A 22,026-nucleotide genomic window follows, 5' to 3' on the forward strand; every position below is an offset into this window, starting at 1 on the left:
GAACGAAAGACGGAGATCGCCCGAGCACTTTTTGCGCCGTCCTCTACACGTGACCCCATCCCGTCCGAGCCGCCGCAGAGCATCGCGCGCCCGAGATAGCCTCCGCGCGGCACACGATGCACGCTGTATTCGCGACCACGAGCGCGGTCGCGCCCGCGACCGCGTCCGTCGGCCGTCGCCGCCCTCGCGGCGCCGCGCGCGCGGTCGCGACAACCGCGCGCGGCGTCTCGACTCCCTCTCCCAACGGTGGGCCGCGCGCGACGCGCGGCGTCGCGACGCCGGCGCGCGGCGCGTTCACGGGCGACGTCGCGTCGCTCTCGCGCTCGCTCCGCGCGCCGGCGTCGCGACGCGCGTCGCGAGACGTCAAGGTCCGCGCCCACCCGCTCTCCCTCGCGCGCCCGCGGCCGCGGGATCGCGCCGGCGACGGAGCGTCCTTCCCCCGAACCGTCGTCGTCCTCTCGCTCTCGACGCTCCGAGATATTAAATCCCTCTCGCTATCCCTCTCGCTGACCGTCGTCCGTCGTCGTCTCCGCGCGTCCTCCGTCCATCCTCGCCTCTTCCGCGCGCGTCGTAGGCGATGGGCGGTAAGGTGGACCCGAAAGACACGTGGTGGCTCAAGTCGACCTCGAGCAACGACAACATGATCGACGTGAACGGCACGGAGGAGTTTCTCCAGGCGCTCAAGGAGGCTGGGGATCGGCTGGTGATCGTAGATTTTTACGCGCGCTGGTGCGGCGCGTGCCGAGGGCTGTTCCCGAAGCTGTGCAAGATCGCGAGCCAGGAGGAGAACAAAGACATCTTGTTCGTGAAGGTTGAGTTCGACGACAACAAGGAGATGTGCCGGAGCATGGGGGTGAAGATTCTGCCGTTTTTCCACTTTTACAAGGGCAAAGAGGGCAAAGTCGAGGAGTTCAGCGCGTCCATATCGAAGATTAAACTTCTTCGGGAGAAGATCGAAAAGCATCACCCCGCGCCCGTGGGCGACAAGGAAGCCGAGCCCGTGGCGTGATGTTCGAGAACACGAACGAGAGAGAAGATAGCCCCGCGTTGATTACGACCGACACACCGAGCAAATACGTCGTCTAATTACGATAAATATCTAGAGCCTACTGCAGTACTTTCGTACGAAGGTATGTCTTTCCTGCTCGTCCGTCACCATCGTGCTCACTCCTTCTCGGGCATCTCGCCCTTGATGGAGGCGTCGATGATGGTCTCGAGCCTTTCCACGTCGTTGGTGCCCTTCCGTAAATTCGGCGACAGCTTCAGCGACGTCACGCAGCCTCGGTCGTCGCCCACGAGCAAAATCGGATGCTTCGGGTTGAACGCGATCTTCGTCAACCGCGCCTTCCTCGCAACCTTCTGCTCGCACATCGGCTCGTGCTTATTCTCGTGGAGGTCGTACACGTGCACCTTTCCGTCGCTCGTCGCCGCGGCGAACGTCGTGATGCTAAACGGGCTCCACGCGACGTCCCCCACCGCGTTGTTCAAGTCAAACGACATCACCGGCTTGGGCATCTGATGGTCCCACAGCTTCACGGTCCAATCCGCCGACGCGGATAAAAACACCTTGGGATGATAGCCGTTCCACTTCACCGTGTACACCGCCATGTGGTGCCCGACGAACGTCTCGAGGTACTGCGAGTTGTACGCCTTGGAGCACTTGTGCACGTGTCCCTCCTCCGTGCCGACGACGAAGAGATGATCCGTCGTCTTGTGAAAGTCGAAGCAGCACCCGCCCGCGAGCGATCCGAGCGTGGCGTCGTCGTCCGGGTCCCCGTCCGCGGCGGTGGACACCATCTTCATGAGCATGACGTCTTGGTACGTCAGCTCGGACTTGCTCATGGTCCACATCGTCACTCGGCCGTCGCTGGAGACGCTGAAAAAGTTTAAAGCCTTGGACGACAGGTCCTCCTCCTGCCAGGACACCTGCCACACCGGGTCCGTGTGCTTGCCGTTCTTGACCGTGCTCTGTCGGATCGGGCGGTTGAGTTTCGAGCGCACGTCGTACACGAGGACGGTGCCGTCGTAGCACCCGACCGCGAGGAGCGACGAGTGTTGCGGGTGAAAGTCGAGGCACATCACGCCGCTCTCCGTCGTGAACGCGTACTCCGGGTGACTCGGGTTCTTCAGCGAGTAGCAGCAGATGAGCCCGGACATCTGCTTGATGAAGTCGAAGGACCCGTACCCGACGGCGAACAGGTCGTGATACTCCGGGTTCCACGCGATCGCGGTGACGTGGCGTCGCTTCGCGCGTTCGTTGTAAAACTTCCACAGCGGCAGAAGCGTCCCCTCCCCGTCGCGAAACTGATCCGACTGATCCTCCCAGTACTTGAAGTCCTGCGCGATGTCGTCGTACGAGTTCTGGTTCACCATCCGCTCCATGACCTTGACCGCTTTCGTCATCTTCACCCCCGCCATGAGCTCCGGCTTCTTCTCCTTCGGCGGCGGCGCCGTCTCCTCCTCTCTCTTCCCCGGCTCCTTCGCCTTCGCCTTGGCTTGCTTTTGCATCTCGGCTTGGATCGCCATCCGCTCTTGGTCCTCCATGTACGCGTCGTAAATCTCCCACTGCGTGCACGACGTGTTGAACGCGTTCACCGCGGGCGGTTCCGTCGCGCTCTGACGCTCGCGCAGCGCGTTGTTCACCGTCTGCGCCGCGCGTTCGCTAAAGTTGAATTGGTTCCGCAGCTGTTTCGAGTCGTCGGCGGGCTCGGCGTCGGCGTCGTCGTCGCCCTCGCCGCCGTCCCCCGCGGGAGCCCCCGCGGGAGCCGCCGCCGCGCCGCCCTCCGCGCCGCCCTCCGCGCCGCCCTCAGCAGCGCCGCCCTCAGCAGCGCCGCCCTCCGCGCCGCCCTCCGCGTTCGGGTCCCTCGGCGCGCTGAGCGCTTCGTACGCCCGCCTCGCCTCGTCCTCCAGTCGATCGAGCTCGATCTGCCGCTTCGCGTCGTCGCTCCCCTTGTGCAGCAGGAAGCCGTCGGTGGCGTAGTGCATCACGAGCTGGTCCACCATCGGCTCGAACTTGAACGCGCCCTCGCGGTGGTTGAACCGCGCGATGTTGCTCGGCGCGTTCGGGTTGTTCGCGGTGAGCTGCTTCGTGATCTCCTCCTCGAGCTCTTTCGGCGTCAGCGCGAGCTGATTCTCCGGCTTGAGCGTCTCCTTCTCCTTGACGTCGTACGGGTCCGCGTCCGCCGCCTTGGGCTCCTTCTTCTTCGCTTTGGGTTTCGGCTTCGCCGCGCCGTCCGCGGCGGCGGGCTGGGGAACGGCGCGGAGGATCGGCGGGGTGGGAGGGAGGGAGGGTCAGGGGGGGGTTCGATCGCGCGACGGGCGGATCGGTGGGTCGCCCCCGATGGTCGGAGCGGATGGGGAAATCTAAATCGGGCGCGATGACGATGGAATGCGGGCGCGCGCGCGACCCCGGCATCGCGCCTCCGCGCGCGCGTCGATCGCCCCGACGCGCCGGCGATCGGTCCGACGATCGCGCGGCGCGTCGAGCGGGGATCGGACGCGCGGTGGGAGGGCGCGAAGGCTCGGGACGACGGCGTTCGCCGCGCCGAGTCGAGGGCGCCGACGACCGGCGTTTTGAAGCGCGACGACGACGAGCGCTAACGAGCAAATTCCCGGTCGACGACGACGGGAGGCGCGCGCGGGCGACGGGCGCGACGCGCACCTTCTTAGGCGGCATGACGCGCGGGTTCTCGTCGCCGACCTCTCCCTGGGATCTCGCGCGCTCGCCTCGCGTCCTCGCGACCGACGCGTGCGTCGCGCGAGGGTGTATACGGCCGCGGAGCGCGCGACGCTCGTAGTAAAAACACAGCCAGGCCAGGCGGCAGCGACGACCGCGAGTGGCAAAGTACTTTTGCCGCGCTTCGACGAAAAAATGACACCAGTCGAGTCCGCGCGGAAGAGGGACAGTGGATCTGACCGCCACGGGACGCGATGACGACGGCCGCGGCGAGCCCGACGGACGTCACGTCGGGGCAGTACAACTACGTCGTGACCGCGCAGAAGCCGACGTCGGTGACGCACTCCGTCGTCGGGAACTTCACGCACGAGGACGAGCTCAATCTCGTCGTCGCCAAGTGCACGCGCGTGGAGATCCACCTCCTGACGCCGCAGGGCCTGCAGGCGATGATGGACGTCCCGATCTACGGCCGGATCGCGACGATGGAGCTCGTCCGCCCGCCGTTCGAGAAGAAGCCGATGCTCTTCATCCTCACCGAGCGGAACATGTTCTGCGTCCTCTCCTACGACGCGGCGAAGGGGGAGCTGATCACGCGCGCGATGGGGGACCTCACCGATCGCGTCGGGCGTCCTAGCGAGTGCGGGCCCATCGGCGCGGTCGACCCGGAGTGCCGGATGTACGGCCTGCATCTGTACGACGGCCTGTTCAAGGTGATCCCCATGGACCAGACCGGGCAGCTGCGAGAGGCGTTCAGCGTTCGACTCGAGGAGCTGCAGGTGTTCGACGTGAAATTCCTCGCGGGCACGCCGAAGCCGACGATCGCGGTGTTATACCAAGACACGAAGGAGGGGAGGCACATAAAGACGTACGAGGTGTGCTTGAAAGACAAGGACTTCAACCCCGGGCCGTGGGCGCAGAACGACGTCGAGTCCGGGAGCCGGTTCTTGATCGCCGTGCCGGCGCCGCTCGGCGGCGTCGTCGTCGTCGGCGAGAAGGTCATCGCGTATCTCAACAAGGAAACGACGCACGGCGTCGGCGACGGCGGCGGCGGCGGCGGCGGCGGCGGCGGCGGGATGATCGTGAAGGCGATCGCGATGCAGTCCGACGCGACGATCATGACCTACGGCGCCGTGGACAAGGACGGGAGCCGGTACTTGTTGAGCGACAGCGCGGGGCGGTTGCACCTGCTCGTGTTGATGCACGATAAGACGCGAGTGCGCGCGCTGAAGCTCGAGTCGTTGGGGCAAACGTCGATCGCGTCGTCGTTGTCGTACTTGGATAACGGCGTCGTGTACGTCGGGAGCGCGTACGGGGACTCGCAGCTCGTGCGGTTGCACTCGACGCCGATCCCGATCGCGGGCGGCGGCGGCGGCGACGGCGACGGCGGCGGAGGAGGAGGAGGAGAGATCGTCCCCGTCGACTCCGGCGCCGTAACCGACGCCCCGAACTACGTCGAGGTCCTGGAGTCGTTCACGTCGCTCGGGCCGATCGTCGACTTCGTCGTCGTCGACTTGGACCGCCACGGTCAAGGCCAGGTCGTGACGTGCAGCGGCGTGCACAAGGACGGGTCCCTGCGGGTCGTGCGGAACGGCGTCGGCATCCACGAGCAGGCGGCGATCGAGCTCCCGGGCGTGAAAGGGTGCTGGGCGCTCAAAAACGCGGACGACGCGGTCAGCGACACGTTCTTAGTCGTCGCGTTCATCGGCGAAACCAGGATACTCGCGATCAACGACAAGGACGAGCTCGACGAGACGGAGTTTGAAGGCTTCGCGGGCGACGAGCGGGCTCTCGCGTGCGCCAACGTCGACGGCGGGTACGCGTGCCAAGTCACGAGCGGTGGGATCCGACTCGTGGACGTCGCCACGGGCGCGCTGAGAGCGCGGTGGACGCCGGAGCCCGGCGAGCGCGTCAGCGTCGCGGCGGCGAATCGGACGCAGGTGGTCGTCGCGCTCGAGGGCGGGACGCTCGTGAGCGTCGCCGCCGGCGGCGGCGGCGACGCGATGGACGTCGACGACGCGTCGCCGCTCCTGCGCGAGCTCGCGCGCGTCAACGTTGGCCACGAGATCGCGTGCCTGGACGTCACTCCCCTCGCGGACCCGCGCGCGGCGTCCTCGGAGATTTGCGCCGTCGGGTTGTGGTCCGCGGAGGTTCGCGTGCTCGCGACGGCGACGCTCGAGGAACTGTCGTCGGCGCCGTTGACGGACGCGGAGGTGATCCCTCGCGCGGTGCTCCTGTGCTCGTTCGAGGGGATCCCGTACCTGCTCGCGGGCTTGGGCGACGGACAGCTGTTCACGTTCGCGCTGATGGGCGAGCGGTCGGGGATCATCGGCGACGGCAAGAAGCTCTCCGTCGGGACTCAGGCGCGTTCTATACACTGGTTCCCATACGACCGCGTTGGCGTGGTGAACGCCGATCCTTAAGGACTTCGCCCGGCGCATCTCTCCGCCCACCCCCCGCTTTCGATCCCCACCCTCAACGCCTTTCAACTCCAACTGACGCCTTTCAACTCCACCCCGACGTTCGCTCGTATGGAACGACCCTCAGCCGATCACGCTGAAAACGTTTCGGAATAAAAACACGACGCACGTGTTCGCGGGCAGCGACCGACCGACGGTCATATACTCGCAGAACAAGAAGCTCATCTACAGCAACGTGAACTTGAGGGAGGTGCTTCACATGTGTGCGTTCAACTGCGACGCGTTCCCGGACTCGCTCGCGTTGGCGTCGGAGAGCGAGCTCACGATCGGAGGCATCGACGACATTCAAAAATTGCACATTCGCACCGTGCCGCTGGGCGAGCAGCCGCGGCGGATCGCGCATCAGCCCGCGTCTCGGACGTTCGCGGTCCTGACAAGCCACGTCAGCGACGTCACGAACGAGGAGAGCTTCTACGTGAGACTCTTCGACGACGTCACGTTCGAGACGTTGTTCAAGTATCGCCTCGACGTCGGCGAGACAGACAGCAGCATCATCTCGTGCTCGTTCGCGGACGACCCGGCGTCGTACTACGTCGTCGGCACCGCGTTCTCGCTACCGGAGGAGGTGGAGCCGTCCAGAGGGAGGATACTCGTCCTGAGAGCGGACGAAGGGCGGCTGTCTCTGGTCGCGGAGAAGGAGGTGAAGGGGGCGGTGTATAATCTGAACGCGTTCAACGGGAAGCTGCTCGCGGGGATCAACAGCAAGGTACAGCTGTTCAAGTGGGTCTCGCGAGGCGCGGGCGCCGGCGCGGGGGCTGGTGGGGGTGCTGAGGGGGGTGCCGTCGCGATGGCCGACGGCGGCGGCGGCGGCGGCGGCGGCGGCGGCGCGCCGGCGGCGGCGACGACGTGCGAGCTCGCGAGCGAGTGCTCGCACCACGGGCACATCGTCGCGTTGTACGTCGACGTCCGCGGGGATTTCATCGTCGTCGGCGACCTCATGAAGTCCATCTCGCTCCTGGTCTACAAACCCGACGAGGGCGTCATCGAGGAGCGCGCGAGGGACTTCAACCCGAACTGGATGACCGCGGTCTGCGCGCTCGACGACGAGACGTACCTCGGCGCGGAGAACTCGTTCAACCTGTTCACCGTCCGCAAAAACAGCGACGCCGCCGCGGACGAGGAGCGCTCGCGCCTCGACGTCATCGGGGAGTACCACCTCGGGGAGTTCGTGAACCGATTCCGCGCGGGTTCGCTCGTGATGCGGCTGCCGGGCGACGGCGACGGCGCCGGGCTCGGGCTCGGGCTCGACGCGTCGAACGAAGCCCCGACGCAGCTCTTCGGCACGGTGAACGGAGCCATCGGCGTCGTCGCGTCGTTGCCGGAGTCCACGCACACGTTCCTCGCGGCGTTGCAGAAGGCGATGAATAAAGTGGTTAGCGGCGTCGGCGGGTTCTCGCACGACGCGTGGCGGAGTTTCCACAACGAGCACCGCTCGCGGTTGGTGGAAGCGCGCGGATTCGTGGACGGGGATCTGATCGAATCGTTTTTGGATCTGAGACCGGAGAAGGCGAGCGAGGTGGCGAGCGTCGTCGGCGTCGGCGTCGAGGAGCTCACGAAGAGGATCGAGGAGCTCGTGCGGATTACGCACTGAGCGGCGGCGGTGTTCGAGAGAGCGAGAGAGAGATAGGACGGTTGTCGTCGCTCCGAGACGCTCGCGACTCACTTTTTTGGCGGTGCCGATCGACGAGAAGCCATCCTATGAAAAACAAATTCATCGGTCATTTGAAACGGGACGCGATCAAATGTTGAAACCGAGCGACGACGCACCTGAGCCTCTCACAGCTCAGTTTCGCGCCGCTGACGTGTCCCTATCCGATCGCGTCGTCGCCACCATAACGCATCGCACGCGATGGCGTCCTGTGTCGCCATGAACGCGCTCTCGCTCGCGCCCGCGCGCACCGTCGTCACCGTCCGCCGCGCCGCGCGCGCGTCGCCGAGGTCGCGCGTCGTCCTCGTCCGCGCCGCGGACGCGCCGGACTTATCCGTCGGCGGAGCGAAAGCGCTCAAGAGCAAGGAGAAGAAGAAGCTCAAGAAGCTGGAGGAGAAGGCCGCTCGCAAGGCCGCGGCGTCGCAGCAGCTTCAGAAGCCGAGGGTCCGGAAGGCTGCGAGCGGCGAGAAGAAGCCGGACCTCCCGCCCACGGCCGCGGAGATCGCGGCGTCGGAGAAGTACGACGCGATGGTCGCGGAGGGCGGCGTGGTGTTCGAGTGCTTCATCCGCGCGAAAGGCCCGAACCAGTGGTTCCCGGTCGGCCCGATGGCGGTCAAGCAGGCGTGGATGATCGTCCCGGAGATGTGGAAAGCGGAGGAGCCGCTGCGTAAGGCTGGGATGAAGATGTACCCGGGCCTCGCCGCCGCGCCGTGCTTCGGGAAGGTCGAGTACGGGTACAGAGAGCGAGACGACGAGAAGAAAATCACGGAGGAGCAGATTCGTGAGAACGCGGGAAAGATGAACCCGTTCGACGACGTGATCTTGCTCGAGCGCGGCGAGGGTGAGTCGCCGCCGCCGGAGAAGAGCTGGAAGGAGAAGCTCGACGAGTTCATGAACCCGTACGGGACCGGGAAGAAAGACTGAGGAGGAAGGGAAGAAAGCACACGCGCGCGCGACCGAATGAAATAATTATATTTTGTTTTTCGCATTTCGCCGGCGTCGCCTCTACTATAAGATACGGGTCGCTCGTCACCGAACCTCGCACACCGCGGTCGGGTCCGCGCACATCTCCGGGACGTACGACGCGAGCTCGTAGTGTCCCATCCGCGCGAGCAGCGCGCTGCCGTACGCCGCCTCCGCGTACGGCGACGCGGTGACCGGCACCCCCCCGAGCGCGTCGGATCGAATCGTCGACCACTTTTCATTCTTCGCGCCGCCCCCGGCGGTGAACACCCGCCTCACCTCGTGCGACGCCCCGAGCTTGTACAGCTCCGCGTACGACCGCGCCTCGACGTTCGCGATCGAGGTCAAGATCGCGCGCAGGAAGTCGATATCGTCGTCCGGCCGCGGCGTCAGCGCCGCGGTCGCCTCTTCCACGGTGAGCCCAAACCCGAGAAGGACGCCCGGGAAGTACTCCGGGATTTCGTTCGCCGTCGTCGTCGTCGCCTCCATCGCCTCCGTGAGCGCCGCGACCTCGTCGTTCGTGAAGTTCGACCGCAGCAGCCACCCGCCTAGGTTACTGCTCCCGCCGACGAGCCAGCACCCGCAGAGTCGGTGCGAGTAAATCCCTTTCGTGTCGTCGTCCACGCGCGTCTCGCTGACCATCTTCAGGGTCGTTCCATACGAAGCGACGTCGGGGTGGAGTTCATAGGCGTCAGTTGGAGTTGAAAAGCGTCGAGGTCGGGAATTGAAAGCAACGCGAGGGGTGGGCGGACAGATGCGCCGGGAAAAGTCCTTAAGGAACGGCGTTCACCACGCCGACGCGGTCGTATGGGGACCAGTGTAAGGAGAACGCGCCTTCATCGCGAGGGAGCTCCCCAAACTCGTCACCGCGTCGCCGACGTCGACGCACCGCGCGGCGACGAACGCGGCGATGGAGTCCGTCGTCCCGGCGACCACCTTCACGCCGCCGGGGTGACCTAATCGCTTCTTGCCCTCCGTCGAGCTCACCGCGCCGCACGTCGTCCCGGGAGGAAGGACCGTCCTCGGCAACGCGTACGCGTACGGCGTCGCGAGCAACCAGTCCGGGTACGCGCCGTCGCACGGCGCTCCGTACGCGCAAACACCCTCGGTGGGCCCCGGGTCTAACCCCGGGTCGAACCCGAGCTTCAGCGCGTTATTGTGGTCCGTCACGCCCATCTCGCCGTGGAGTAAAAACGCGATCCAATCCGCGTGGTGCAACAGCCGCGCGTTGGCGACGTCGACGTTTTCGGCGACGGATCGCGCGTGCCAGCTGTGCAGCTTCGCGAGCGCGCTGGACGCGCTTCGCGTCGTGTGCCCCTCCGGCGCGATCTTCTTTATCGCCTCCACGGCGTCGTCGCGCTTCTCGTTGTACAGCATCGGCGGGTACAGCGATTCGCCGGTGTCCGCGTCCACGATGAGGACCGTCCCGGAGGTGCCGTCGACGGCGACGGCGACGACGGCGTCCGCGACGGCTTGAGGGCCATTCCATACAAAGCGATGTCAGGGTGGAGTTGAAAGGCGTCAGTTGGAGTTGAAAGGCGCCGAGGGCGGGGATTGAACGCGAGGGACCCTGGGCGGAGAGATACGCCGGGCAAAGTCCTTAAGGATCGGCGTTCACCACGCCGACGCGGTCGTATGGGGACCAGTGTATAGAACGCACCTTTCGGGAGTCCGTCGAGGATCGACCACAGCGCGGTCTCCCACGCGTTCGCCCAGCCGCCCTCCGGGACGCCGTCGCCGCCTTTGCCGCCGTCGACGATGGGGGGGTACTTCGCGGTGGTCTCGACGACGACGTCGCCGGACGCGTCGACGACGGTGGCGCGCGCGCCGGACGTGCCGAAGTCGAGGCCGAGGAAGAGGTCGCCGTCGGCGTCGGCCGATGTCCGATGCTCGGAGGACGACGCGGTGGCGGTGGTGGTGGCGGCGGCGGCGGCGGCGGCGGCGGCGCGCGTCGGCATCGCGCTTCTCCCGTCGCCGCGACGTGGTGTCGCGGACGTCGTCGTCGCGACGCCGAGAGAGGACGGCGACGTCGACGCGGTCCGCGGCGGCGACGACGACGACGGCGACGACGACGACGAGAGCGGACGACGGCTGATCCGACGGCGACCGCCGGCGCGAGCGGCGGCGACCGGCGCGGACGCGGACGCGGGCTTCGACGCGGGAAACGAAGAGACGCTCGCGGACGCGACGACGCGAGACGTGCAGAACGTGAGCGCGGGCATCAGCCGCGACCGGACGTGGAGTGCCGCGACGAGTGGCAGTGGATAAACCGTCGATCGTAAAAACGCGTGCTCGCGCTCGCGCCTCGCTGACGCTGCGCTGCCGACGAATCCGCCCGTTCCCTCCTCGTCCGCCATCACTTCGTCCCGCGCGCGTTGATGCACACCATGAGCACGCGCACGGTGCCCGCCGGGGCGTGGGAAGACCTCCGCCGCGAGGTCCGTCCTCTGTCTCCGCGTCCTCGCCCGTCGTCCCTCGCGTCGCGCGCGTAGTCGCGCGAGATTCGCCGTCCTCCCAACGGCGCCTCTTTCCGCTCCTCCTCCTCGCGCCCCTCCCGCGAGATCTCACGCCCCCCCCCCCCGCCCCCTCCGCGTCGCACCACCCGCAGGCGCGCAAGCTCGAGAGCGAGATCGACCGGAAGCTGTCGGACTACGCCAAGCTCGCGCAGAGCTCGGGCGCGGGCGTCTCCGACGCGCTTCTCCACTCGGACGGCGTGGACGCCACCTCGGCGGCGATTCAATCGCTGTTGCAGCGCCTCTCGGACGTCAACCGCGCGATGAGCGGCGCGACCGCGGGAGGGGAAGCGCGCACGCACGTCCTCGCGCGTCACCGCGACATCCTCGCGGAGTTCACGCACGAGCACAGGAGAGTGGGGAAGATCGTCGAAGCGAACCGCGACAGGGAGGCGCTCATCGGAGGCGGGCGCGGCGGCGGTGGAAACGGCGGCGGCGGATTCGTCGAAGACGGCGGCGCGGACGCGTTGTTACGCGAGCGCGGCAGCATCCACTCGAGCACGTCCAAGGTGGACGAGGTCATCGGGCAAGCGACCGCGACCGCGGCGGCGCTGATAAACCAGCGGGAGATTTTCAGCAGGGTCGGGGACAACTTGGGGCAGATGGGCGATCGGTTCCCCGTCGTTCAAAACTTGATGTCCGCGATCAAGCGGAAGAAGAGCAAAGACACGATCGTGCTGTCCGTCGTGACCGCGATGTGCGTCGGGTTCATTCTGATCTACTGGATGTCCAAGTGACGAGTGAGACGACGCGGCGAGTCGAGTCTTCCCCCGGGTCGGTCCGGCGCGGTCGTAGCAGATAGCACTAGCACGTCGTCGTTGTAACGCGGGACGAACAACTTACTGTATCCTGACGAGGCGAGCGCGAGGTCAACAACAGCAACAACAGACTGACAGAAGCATCAGAAGGAAGTTTCCTCGGCGTTCTCGAGGCCGCGCGCGGCGGCACTCGGGAGGCGCGCGGGCGCCGCGCCCTCGAGACGACCGCCGCGCGCGATGCCGCGTCGTCGTACACTCGCTCCTCCCGCGCGACGCGGTTCGTCGTCATGCGCGGCCGCTTCCGCGCGCTCGCGGCGCTCGCGACGCTCGCGACGCTCGCGACGACGACGCCTCGCCTCGCGTCCGCGCAGCGCGCGGGCGTCGCGAGACCGAGCGGAGGCGCGGACGCGAGCCCTCCGTACCCGCCGCTGTCGCCCGCGGCGGCGGGCGCGTGCCAGACGCTCGTCTTCGGCGGCCTCGCCGTGGACTGCAACTTAAACGCGGGCGGGTCCTACGACGCGTGCTGCGCGACGCTCGCGCGCGCGGACGACGCGCGCTGCTTCTGCGACGACGGCATCGTGGACACCGTGCGCGCGGTCATCGGCGACGCCGGGCTCGATTTTTTTCGCGCGTTCGCGAGCGGGCAGTGCGCGGCGCCGCTGACCGAGGACGGCGCGTGTTTCGAGAGCGGCGTCGTCGGGGGCGTGCGGGAGGTGAAGCAGCAGCAGTTCGTGCCGACGCCGACGCCGACGCCGACGCCGACGCCGACGCCGACGGGGGACGCGCCGTACGAGGACGACTACGACGACTACGAACGACCGACGCCGACGACGCAGCCGCAGCCGCAGCCGCAGCCGCTGGTGGCGCCGGTAACGCCCGGAGCTGGAGCGTTTATCCCGCCCGGGGCGACGCAGCAGATACCACCGCAGATCCCCCCGGGGCAGGCGACGCCGGCGCCGGCGACGACGACGACGCCGGCGCCGTTCCCGCCGGCGCCGTTCCCGCCGGCGCCGGCGTTCCCTCCGAACCCGACGTCGCCGTCGCCGTCGCCGTCGCCCCCGTCGCCGGTGCGCCTCGGCACCCCCGGCCCCGCGCCGCAACTCTCCATCCCGCCCCCGGCGCCGCAGATCATCGAGCCGACGCGCGACCCGGACGCCCCGCCCGCGACGCGAAGAAAAATACCCGGGCTCCCCTCCATCGCTGAGCTCGTCGTCGGCAAGAAGGTCAACTCCGAAGTCGGCTTCTTCGCGGACGCGCTCGTCGCCACCGGATTACTCCAGCTGTTCGACTCCCCCGGCCCGTTCACGGTGTTCGTGCCGACGAATCGCGCGTGGTACAACGCGCTTGTTTCCCTCGGCGTCACGAAGGAGGACATATACGAAGACCCGGCGCTGACGGAGGTGATGATGTATCACGTCGCGCGGCGAGAGCTGTACACGCACGGGATGTTTTTCGGGCAAAAGATGCCGACGATGCATACGGCCGCGCCGAACATCGCGCGCGCCGCGCGCGCGGCGATCGAACAGGGCGTGGACCCCGCGCAGGTCTACCTCGCGCTCACGGAAGGTCTGGAGATTGAAGTGTTTCAGACCATCTTACAGAAGGCGTACTTCGTGAACGGGTGCGACGTGCGGCGGAGCAACGTGCAGGCGTCCAACGGGGTCGTGCACGTGATCGACTGCGTGTTATTTCCGCCGTCGCCGCAGCCGCTGCCGACGAAACGCACGGTCGCGTCCGTCATAGTCGACCGGTTCGAGCTCTCGATCTTCGAACAAGCGCTCACCGGCGGGGGGTTACTCAACGCGATCAACCGAGCGAGCGCGGAGAACCCGCTGACCGTGTTCGCGCCGACGAACACGGCGTTTATCAAATACATCGCGACGAACCCGGGATTCTTCATCGACACCGCCGCGGAACGCGTCGTGAACCCGGGCGTCCCCGGGCTCCAAGAGACGTTACTGTACCACTTCATCCCCGCGAGGCTGCAGTCCGGGTTACTCGAAACGCATAACACACAGACGTTACGGACATTCGAAGGGAAGGACGTGTACGTGGAGTCGTTCAGAGGCGGCGGCGGCTTCGGCGCGGGCGCTTCGCACGCGAGCGGCTTCGGCGCCAACGCCGCGCGCGCGAAGCTCGGCTCGAAGCTGTTCGTCAACGGGTGCCGGTTGCGAGCCGTGGACTTCGTGTGCGTCGACGGCGTCGTGCACACGATCGACTGCGTCTTGCAGCCGAACTTTAGGGACGATAAGGATAAGTTTTTCGGGGACACGTCGTGAGCGAGCGAGACGCGCGGAGAGAGGGGGAGACGCGGCCGGCGGGCGAGCCGGCGTCGGCGAATCAAATCAAAAAGGCAAAAAACGAGTGCTAACGTAAAAGCCGCGGCTCTCGCGCGTCGTCTCTTCTTCTGTCTGTGCATCTTCTGTCTGTGTCTTGTATCCACCGCCGTTTTCAAGACATCTGCGACCTTGTCTACTCGTCTACTGTGACGCCGTATTCGTCTGCCCGGTCTCTTTCCTACCCTACCGCCGCCAACCACCGCGGAGTACTCCGCGGAGTACTCCGGTAGGCGTGCGATGCTGGAAATGCCAAAACACCTCAAAACCGACCGCCTGACAGCGACAACAGCTGAAGGTCGTGTACTTCTGGACGACGCGCGCGCGCGGACGCCTCACTCTCCGACGCACGCGCCTCCGCTGCCGCGCGCGCGTCGTCGTCGTCCCCGCTGAGTGCTCAGCGTCGACGTCGCGAACGTCGACGCGCGAAGCGCGCGCCACCGCCGCGCCCGGAGCGGGGAAGGACGCCGAGATCCAGGGTGCCGTGATTCGTTCAAAGAGGGGAAGACGATGGAACAACTCGTTCCCGCGTGACGAGCGATGGCGCGCGAAGGCTTCTCTGGGCACGACGCGCCGCCGTCCGCGACGCCGATGCACCCGGTATTCATCCGCCGCGAGAGCAACGACGGCATTCCGCGCCCGCAACACGCGCGACCGCGGTCGCCGCCGCGTCGGTCGTCCGGCGGAGCCCCGCGCGCGACGGTGCCACGTTCGATCCATCACGCCGGGGGCGGCCAACAGAGACAACAACCGCCGACGCATCAGTGCGTCGGCGCGGAGCTCATCGCCGCGGACGCGTTCTTGCTCTGGTGCGCGATGGACCGCTCGCTGCGCGTCGTCGAAGCGCTCAAAGCGATCGGCATGGACCCGCGCGAGGGCGTGTACACGTTCGACGACGCGACGTTGCGGGCGGAGCGCGAGAGACGACTCCGCGGCGGGGACGCGGCGGCGGCGGCGGCGGCGGCGACGACGTCGAAATTGCGCCACGTGGCAAACTCCAAGCAAGCGATGGCGTGCTCGCGCGCGAAGAACTGCTACCTCATGTGTTGGGAGTACCCGCTCGCGGCGTACAAGCCGATCGTCGCGGAGCTCAAACGACGTTCGGTGATCAATCAGGCGTACGTCGTCGAGGGGAAAAAAGCGCCGGCGAACAGCGCGATGATTCCTCCGTCCACCTACCGCGCGATGACGAAATCGTTCGCGTCCGTGTGCGAAGACGAGGTCGAAGAGCGCTACGAGTCGCTCCCGCGGCGGCTCCGCGACGCGATGTATCCGTTCCAAGTCGAGGGCGTCAAGTTTGCGCTGTCGAGGAACGGCCGGTGTTTCCTCGCGGATCAGATGGGCGTCGGGAAGACGATCCAAGCGCTCGCGGTCGGCGCCGCGTACCTCCACGAGGGGCCTCTGCTGATCATCGCTCCCGCGTCGTTGCGCCTGACGTGGGCGCGCGAGTGCGAGCGCTGGATCCCGGAGCTCAGGCCGAAGAATTTACACGTCATCAACGGAACGTCGGACACGAAATTGCGCGGCGAACGCGGGGATCTGTTCGCGTCGTTGAAGGCGACGGCGGCGGCGCGCGCGGCGTACTCCGCGGGATCGAACGGCGACGAACCGAAACCGACACGTTTCCAGCGTTACGATGATGAAATTGACGACGACGAGCGAGACGACGACGACGGCGACGACGCGTACTTTGCCGCGCTCGCGACGCAGGTAGCGACCAAGGCGATGAAAACCGCCGCCGCCGCCGCGTTCGCGCCTCGCGTCGTCGTCGCCTCCTACCACATGGTCGCGAGGCTTCGAGACAAGTTCAGGAGCGTGCGATGGGGCGCCGTCGTCGTGGACGAGTCGCACACGCTGCGCACGACGACGGGAAGGGGAGAAGTCGATCACACGGAGGTGACCTTGGACATCATTCGGAGCACGAAACGCGCGGTGCTCGCGACGGGGACGCCGTCGCTGTCTCGACCGTACGACGTGTTCAACCAGGTGGACGCGCTCCAACCCGGGTGCCTGGGGTCGGATAAGCACGAGTTCGCGAGCACGTACTGCGAGCGGCAGTGGGTCGCGGATAACCCGTACTCCGGGACGAGTCACCTGAGCGTGTCCGGGGGCGAGCGGCTGTTCGAGCTGAACGTTTTGTTGCGTCACGCGGTGATGATTCGACGAATGAAAAAAGACGTCGTCGGCGACTTGCCTCCGAAGCGACGGCAGGTTGTCTTGATCGACTGCGAGGGCTTAGACGGCAAGAGAGCGGGAGGAGCGGGAAAGAAAACGCACGGTGCGAGTCAGGAAGAGGAAGAGGAGGAGGAGGAGGAGGACGAATTGGACGAGCTCGACGTGATCGAGCCGTTGGCGCCGGACGAGGAGCGACGGAGCGGCTCCGGCGCCGCCGGCGGACGCGGCGGCGGACGCGGCGCCGCCGCCGGTGGCGAAGCGAAAAAATCCAAAGCGCAGGCGGTCGCGCTGCAAAAACTCGCCGGGTGCTGCGACTGGCTCCGCGAGCACCTCGGGCTGCGACGCGACGCGAACGCGAACGCGAGCGCGGACGCGGACGACGTCGCGGAGGCGGAGCGCGCCCGCGTCGTCATCTTCGCGCATCACAAGGAAGTCCTCGACGCGATTCAGCGAGAGGTGCTCGATCCCCTCGGCGTGGTCCCAGCGACCGGCGCGGACGCCGCCGCCGCGGGCGCGCACGCGCGCTTTCTCCCTTCGTTCGTCCGCATCGACGGCTCGACCCCGAACGCGGAGCGCGGCGAGGCGGTGGATCGGTTCAGGGACGACGAGCGGTGCGTCGCGGCGCTCATCTCCATCAAAGCCGGAGGGACCGGGTTGGAGTTTCAAAAAGCCTCCGTCGTCGTCTTCGCGGAGCTGCCCGAGAGCGCCGCGGACGTCGAGCAAGCGGAGGATAGGGTCCACCGTCGCGGTCAAAAGGGCAGCGTGAACGTGTACTTCTTAGTCGCGCACGGGTCCGCGCTCGCGAGGATCGACGACGCGCGGTGGAACTCGATCGAGAGGAGTTTGAACCGCGTGCGGCAAGCCGTCGACGCGGAGGAGGCGGCGGACGCGAAAGGGCTGAAACCGGACGCGATCGGCGCGGACTCGCTGCTCCCGGAGCCCGGCGTGGGCGAGGGGATGGAGGCGCGCGAGGGGATGGAGTACGCCTGGGGGACCCTAGAAGACCCCGTGGAGACGCGGCCGGAGAGGGACGGAGAAGGAGAGATCCAGAGTCAAGGCGACGACGGCGGCGATTCCGCGCTCGCGCTCCCTCCGCCGCCGAGCGATTTGTGGTTCGAACTCTCCCCGCACACCGGACGCGTGCACTTGCACTCCCGCGAAGACGGCTCCGCGCCGCGCGGCGAGAGCTTCGCGCAGAACGACGTGCGCCGCATCGCTGCCGTGATCGCCGACGCGATCAAGGGATCCACGCGTCTCGGGGTCCCTCCCGCGGTCGCGGTGTCGGACGCCGCCGACGACGACGCGTTACCGCCGTCGCTTCGAAACGACCCGCCCGCGATACTCGCCGCGTGGACGTTCGTCAGGGAGATCGACGCGCTGTACGCGGCGGATAAGAACAGGTTATCGCAGGCGCACGTCGCGACGCGGTCGCCGGTGAACGACACGCTCGGCGCGATGAGCATCGAGAGTAAGAACGGCGGCGGCGGCGGCGGCGGCGCGGCGGGCGAGGGGAAGTCGACGACGCGGCACGGCGACGGGAAACGAAAGCCGATGCCGGAGAACGCGGAGTGGCGGCCGGTCGCGGTTCGGTGCGGGCGCACGGGGAGGGACGTCGAGGAGCGGCTCGAGCCCGTGAGCGGGAGCGGCGAGCCGCTGTGTTTGCAGTGCATGCGAGTGCGGGCGGCGCCGGCGGCGGTGGCGGTGGTAGCGGTGGCCGCGGCGGCGCCGACAAAGGCGACGCCGGCGCTCGCGCACGCGACGGCGAAAGCCGCGGTGCTGTCGTGCAAAGCCGACTTGTACTGCTCGCGCGAGTGCTTCGATATCGACTCGCAGACGAAGAGCGCGTCGAAGCTCAGACGCGCGCTGTACGAGCGCGAGCGCGGGGTGTGTCGTCTGTGCGGGTGGGACGCGAGCGCGTGCGTGAAGAGGATCGCGGTGATGCGTTCGCGGGCGAAGCGCCGCGAGGCGATTTTGGAGGATTGCCCGGCGTTTGGGGAAAAAGGCGGCAAGGCGCTCCTGGACAGACTCGTCATGACCGCGTGGGAGGGCTCGGCGTGGCACTTCGATCATGTCGTCGCCGTGTACGAAGGCGGTGGGGAGTGTACGGTCGATAACGGCCGGACGCTGTGCGTTTTATGTCACAAGAAGCACTCCGCCTCGCAAAAGAAGCGGTGGGCGGCGGAGCGTCAAAAGAGACGCAAGGAGGAGGAGGCCAGACGCGAGGAAGAGGAGCGGAAAGCGAAAGTCGCGAGAGGGATGAAGTTCATCGCGGAAGCGACCGCGAAGATCACGAAGAAGAACCTCCGAGACTGCGGCATCGTGTCGTCGGACGAGGACGAGAACGACGTCGACGAGGGCGCGAAAGCGGCGGCGAAAGCGGCGCCGCCGCCGAGGGAGCCGCAGCCCGAGCCCGACCCGGAAATTTGCGACTACGCCGGCGGCACCGAGCTGTTCGATCCCGCGGACGAGGACGAGGAGGACGAGGACGAGGACGAGGACTTCGAGAACATGGACGAGGACTTCGAGAACATCATGCCGACGCAGGCTGCGCCCGCGGCGGCGACTATAGGAAGAAAGAAAGTGAAGCGATGAATGAATGCGCTCAAATAGCTGATGGATTGGATATCCATAGTATTATTGACAACGGGGCGGGGATCGAATCCCTCCCCCGCGACTAAGGCAGTCTATATTCTTCTCAAACTTCACTTCTTTCGATCGCCCTGGAACACCTGCCCGGACGCGGTCAACCCGACCTTCTTCACCGCGGGCGCCGCCGTCGCGTCCGCCGCCGCCGCCGCCGCGTCATCGTCTCCCCCGACTTCGAACACCGCCGTCGGCGGCGGAACCCACGCTTCCACCCTCTCCATCGTCCCCGCCTCCTCCGCCGCCGCCGCGACGGGCGGCCGCAACTCCCACTCTTCCATGACGACGTGGTTCACCCTCGGCGTCGGGCTCACCGGCCTGAGCTTCTTCTGCTCCGGTTTCGACACGAGCTTCGCGAAGCGCTCGTAATCGATGTCCTCGCCCTCGCCGTCGCCCAAGTCGCACCGGCGCATCATGCGATGCAGCGTCTCATCGTCCACCTCCACGTTTGCTTTCTTTAAAACCGACCGGATCGCCCCGACGCTGAGCGTGCCCTTGGCGTTCGCGTCTTTCGCTCTAAACGACGCCGTGAGCGTCTCCGCCTCTGGCCTTTCGACGAAAACTTTCGGGACGAGTTTCCTCACAAACCCTTGCACCGGCTGCGCGTCCTTCACGTTCACGTTCACCCTGACCGCGGGGTTGGAAGACGTCGCGGACGCGGCGTCGCCGTGCTTCGCGAAGAGATCGACGCCGACCGCCGCGCCGTCGCCGGCGAATTTGTCGTACAACCCTCGCGCATCCTCGTCCGACACTGTCGCGAGTCCGACGCCGTCGAGCGCTTTCCGAAACGCGTCAAACGTCACGACGCCAGTCTTCGTCGGGTCCAACAGACGCGAGTAGTACCTCGCCTCGCTCCACCCCGCGGGGGTCTTCCCGGAGATCTTCTCCTGCACGAGCTTCTCGAGCTGGTTCGCGGACAGCCGCTTCGGGAACGCCCGCGCTTTCGTGATCGCCGGGGGTTTGTAGTTGTTTCCGCCGAGAACTTCAAACCCAGTCGCCGGCGGCGGCGCGTCCGCGAGCGCCCCCTCCTCCGCCGCTCTCGCGGCGACTTGCAACGCCGCGATGAACGGCCCGGGCTTCACGCGCGCGGTGTGCGTATCTCCCGCGTGCGGGCCGTTCACGGACGCGACGTCCCCGGCGTGATGCGCCGCGGACGCGGGAAGCGCCAACGACGAGTCCTTCGCCGCGCGCTTCGCGGCTTCGATCGCGGCGCTTCTCGAGACGCTCCCTCCTTCCTCGAGCTCCGCGAGCGCGCTCGTCAGGGCTTGGAAGAACGCGGCGATCTTGCCGTTGATTTTCTGCCCCGCGCGGTTCGCAGCCGTGGGGTAGTCCGCGGGTAAGAGCCTCGCGACGAAATCCGCCTTGGAGATTTGCCCCGTCCCCGTGGAGTCGTACCGCGCGATGAGCGCGTCGAGTTCCGCGGGGGAGAGGGCCATCTGGAAGTCGTGTAACGCCTCAGCGAGCTGCGTTTTCGTAATAAACCCGCTCCGGTCCTTGTCAAAGTGCGTGAACGCCTTGCGAAGCTCCGCGGGGCCGCCTTTGCTGCGAGACATGAGCTTATCCCGCAGACGGTTTTCAATCTCATCCGGGGTCATCGTCCGCGGCGCCGCGACGGGCGCTCGTCCGCCCTTCCTCGCCGCGCCCTTCCCAAAGCCGTCGATCCAATCGCGCTTCGCCGCGGTCACCGCGCTCGCGGCGACCCCGGACTCGAACTCCGTCACCGCTACCTTGAGCGCGGCGGCGGCGATCCGACCGTCGTGCGACTCGTCCGCGAGATCTTTCAACCCCCGCAGCAAGTTCGCGTCCACGTCCTCGCCCAGCGCGTCTCGACATTGCTGAAAGTTGAGGTGCCCGCCGTTCGCGGCCGCGGCGGCCGCGAGCGCGGCGCCGGGGGCGACGAGCCCCGCGTGGACGTCCGAGCGAATCTTCGCTTCGTCCTCCGGCTCGATGCCGACGGCGACGTCGATCGGGATGAACTCCTTGATAAACGCGTCAAAGGTGACGTGCCCGGTGCCGAGCGGGTCGCACCGTTTGAACAGCGACGCGACGACGTCCTCGGTCGGGACGATGAGGAAGTTGGCGAGCATCTGCTTAAACTCGCGCGCGTCCAGCGATCCGTTGCCGTTGAGGTCGAGCCCGAGAAACGCGCGTCGCAACGCAGCGCCGCTGCCTTGAAACTTTTCGCGAATCTTCTCCTTGAGTAGCGCCGCCACTCTCTCGACCGTGCCCGCCTCGCCGGTGAGCTGCTGGACGTCCTTCGGCGGGCGCGGTTTCCCGTGGAGCGCCGCGGCCGCGGAGGGCGTCGCCGGGCGGTCGTCCGCGCCGCCGGGGGCGGGGGCGGTCGCCGCCGGGAAATCTTCCGGGAGGACGAAATTGCAAAATTTCGGCAAGTCGACGTACCCGGCGCCGTCGACGTCGAACCGCGACATGATCCCGTCCAAAATCTCCTCCGTGCTGTCGATGTTAAACCGCGCGAGCGTCCTCGCGATGCCATCGCGGTCGACCTTGCCGGAGACTTTGCCGCTGCCCGCGAGCGACTTGAACGCCTTCGCGCGTTGGTGCGAGCCCGCTTTGGAGCTTTCCAAAATTTTTTCGCGCAGCAACACGTCCACGGGCACGCGCTTGCCCGCGACGGAGTACACGGGGACTTTCACCTTGCGGTACGGCGTCGGGACCGTCGTCCGCGGCGCGAGCTCAGCAGAGAGCTCCTCCGCCGGTGCGTTCGTCGGCGCTTCCGTCGGCGTCGGCGCGGCGACATCCCCGGCGAAGTGCGCGCGGGGTTGCGAGGACGGCGCGGCGTCGGCGGCGTCGGCGTCGGCGTCGCCCGCGCCCGCGCC

General features: G+C 67.0%; 9 protein-coding genes across 9 annotated transcripts; 6 read left to right on the top strand and 3 right to left on the bottom strand.

Annotated features, from left to right (window-relative positions):
• Positions 1–93: 93 nt before the first annotated feature.
• TRX1 (uncharacterized protein) lies at positions 94–1,071 on the top strand. The gene is made up of 3 exons (XM_003055080.1): positions 94–253; positions 339–368; positions 575–1,071. The coding sequence occupies exon 3, from the start codon at positions 578–580 to the stop codon at positions 1,007–1,009; it is 432 nt and encodes a 143-aa protein (XP_003055126.1). The 5' UTR covers positions 94–253; positions 339–368; positions 575–577; the 3' UTR covers positions 1,010–1,071.
• A 93-nt stretch (positions 1,072–1,164) lies between these two features.
• ODA-IC1 (flagellar outer dynein arm intermediate chain 1) lies at positions 1,165–3,676 on the bottom strand (the record flags this gene model as incomplete). Its single annotated transcript, XM_003055617.1, has 2 exons — positions 1,165–3,246; positions 3,662–3,676. The coding sequence occupies 2 exons, from the start codon at positions 3,674–3,676 to the stop codon at positions 1,165–1,167; spliced, it is 2,097 nt and encodes a 698-aa protein (XP_003055663.1).
• Positions 3,677–3,930: 254 nt separating this feature from the next.
• On the top strand, positions 3,931–7,744 carry MICPUCDRAFT_50560 (uncharacterized protein; the record flags this gene model as incomplete). Its single annotated transcript, XM_003055081.1, has 2 exons — positions 3,931–6,078; positions 6,221–7,744. The coding sequence occupies 2 exons, from the start codon at positions 3,931–3,933 to the stop codon at positions 7,742–7,744; spliced, it is 3,672 nt and encodes a 1,223-aa protein (XP_003055127.1).
• A 258-nt stretch (positions 7,745–8,002) lies between these two features.
• On the top strand, positions 8,003–8,725 carry MICPUCDRAFT_46338 (uncharacterized protein; the record flags this gene model as incomplete). The annotated part of the gene is made up of 1 exon (XM_003055082.1): positions 8,003–8,725. The coding sequence occupies one exon, from the start codon at positions 8,003–8,005 to the stop codon at positions 8,723–8,725; it is 723 nt and encodes a 240-aa protein (XP_003055128.1).
• Positions 8,726–8,899: 174 nt separating this feature from the next.
• On the bottom strand, positions 8,900–10,623 carry MICPUCDRAFT_2677 (uncharacterized protein; the record flags this gene model as incomplete). The annotated part of the gene is made up of 3 exons (XM_003055618.1): positions 8,900–9,398; positions 9,564–10,236; positions 10,425–10,623. Coding segments are annotated over 3 exons (1,371 nt in total), but the record flags the coding sequence as incomplete, so codon positions are not given.
• A 528-nt stretch (positions 10,624–11,151) lies between these two features.
• MICPUCDRAFT_50564 (uncharacterized protein) lies at positions 11,152–12,014 on the top strand (the record flags this gene model as incomplete). Its single annotated transcript, XM_003055083.1, has 2 exons — positions 11,152–11,202; positions 11,373–12,014. 2 exons carry the CDS (start codon positions 11,152–11,154, stop codon positions 12,012–12,014), a joined length of 693 nt encoding a protein of 230 aa, XP_003055129.1.
• A 308-nt stretch (positions 12,015–12,322) lies between these two features.
• Positions 12,323–14,314, top strand: MICPUCDRAFT_50565 (uncharacterized protein; the record flags this gene model as incomplete). Its single annotated transcript, XM_003055084.1, has 1 exon — positions 12,323–14,314. The coding sequence occupies one exon, from the start codon at positions 12,323–12,325 to the stop codon at positions 14,312–14,314; it is 1,992 nt and encodes a 663-aa protein (XP_003055130.1).
• Positions 14,315–14,911: 597 nt separating this feature from the next.
• MICPUCDRAFT_50566 (SNF2 super family) lies at positions 14,912–19,138 on the top strand (the record flags this gene model as incomplete). The annotated part of the gene is made up of 1 exon (XM_003055085.1): positions 14,912–19,138. The coding sequence occupies one exon, from the start codon at positions 14,912–14,914 to the stop codon at positions 19,136–19,138; it is 4,227 nt and encodes a 1,408-aa protein (XP_003055131.1).
• Positions 19,139–20,538: 1,400 nt separating this feature from the next.
• On the bottom strand, positions 20,539–21,642 carry MICPUCDRAFT_12795 (uncharacterized protein; the record flags this gene model as incomplete). Its single annotated transcript, XM_003055619.1, has 2 exons — positions 20,539–20,745; positions 21,559–21,642. Coding segments are annotated over 2 exons (291 nt in total), but the record flags the coding sequence as incomplete, so codon positions are not given.
• Positions 21,643–22,026: the final 384 nt, after the last annotated feature.

This window comes from Micromonas pusilla, assembly GCF_000151265.4.
Source record: "Micromonas pusilla CCMP1545 genomic scaffold MICPUCscaffold_1, whole genome shotgun sequence".
In the NCBI taxonomy this organism is placed as follows: Eukaryota; Viridiplantae; Chlorophyta; class Mamiellophyceae; order Mamiellales; family Mamiellaceae; genus Micromonas; species Micromonas pusilla.

Bases quoted from the DNA above. Each gene is read 5' to 3' on its own strand.
- TRX1 (XM_003055080.1), top strand. From the start codon at position 578: ATGGGCGGTAAGGTGGACCCGAAAGACACGTGGTGGCTCAAGTCGACC.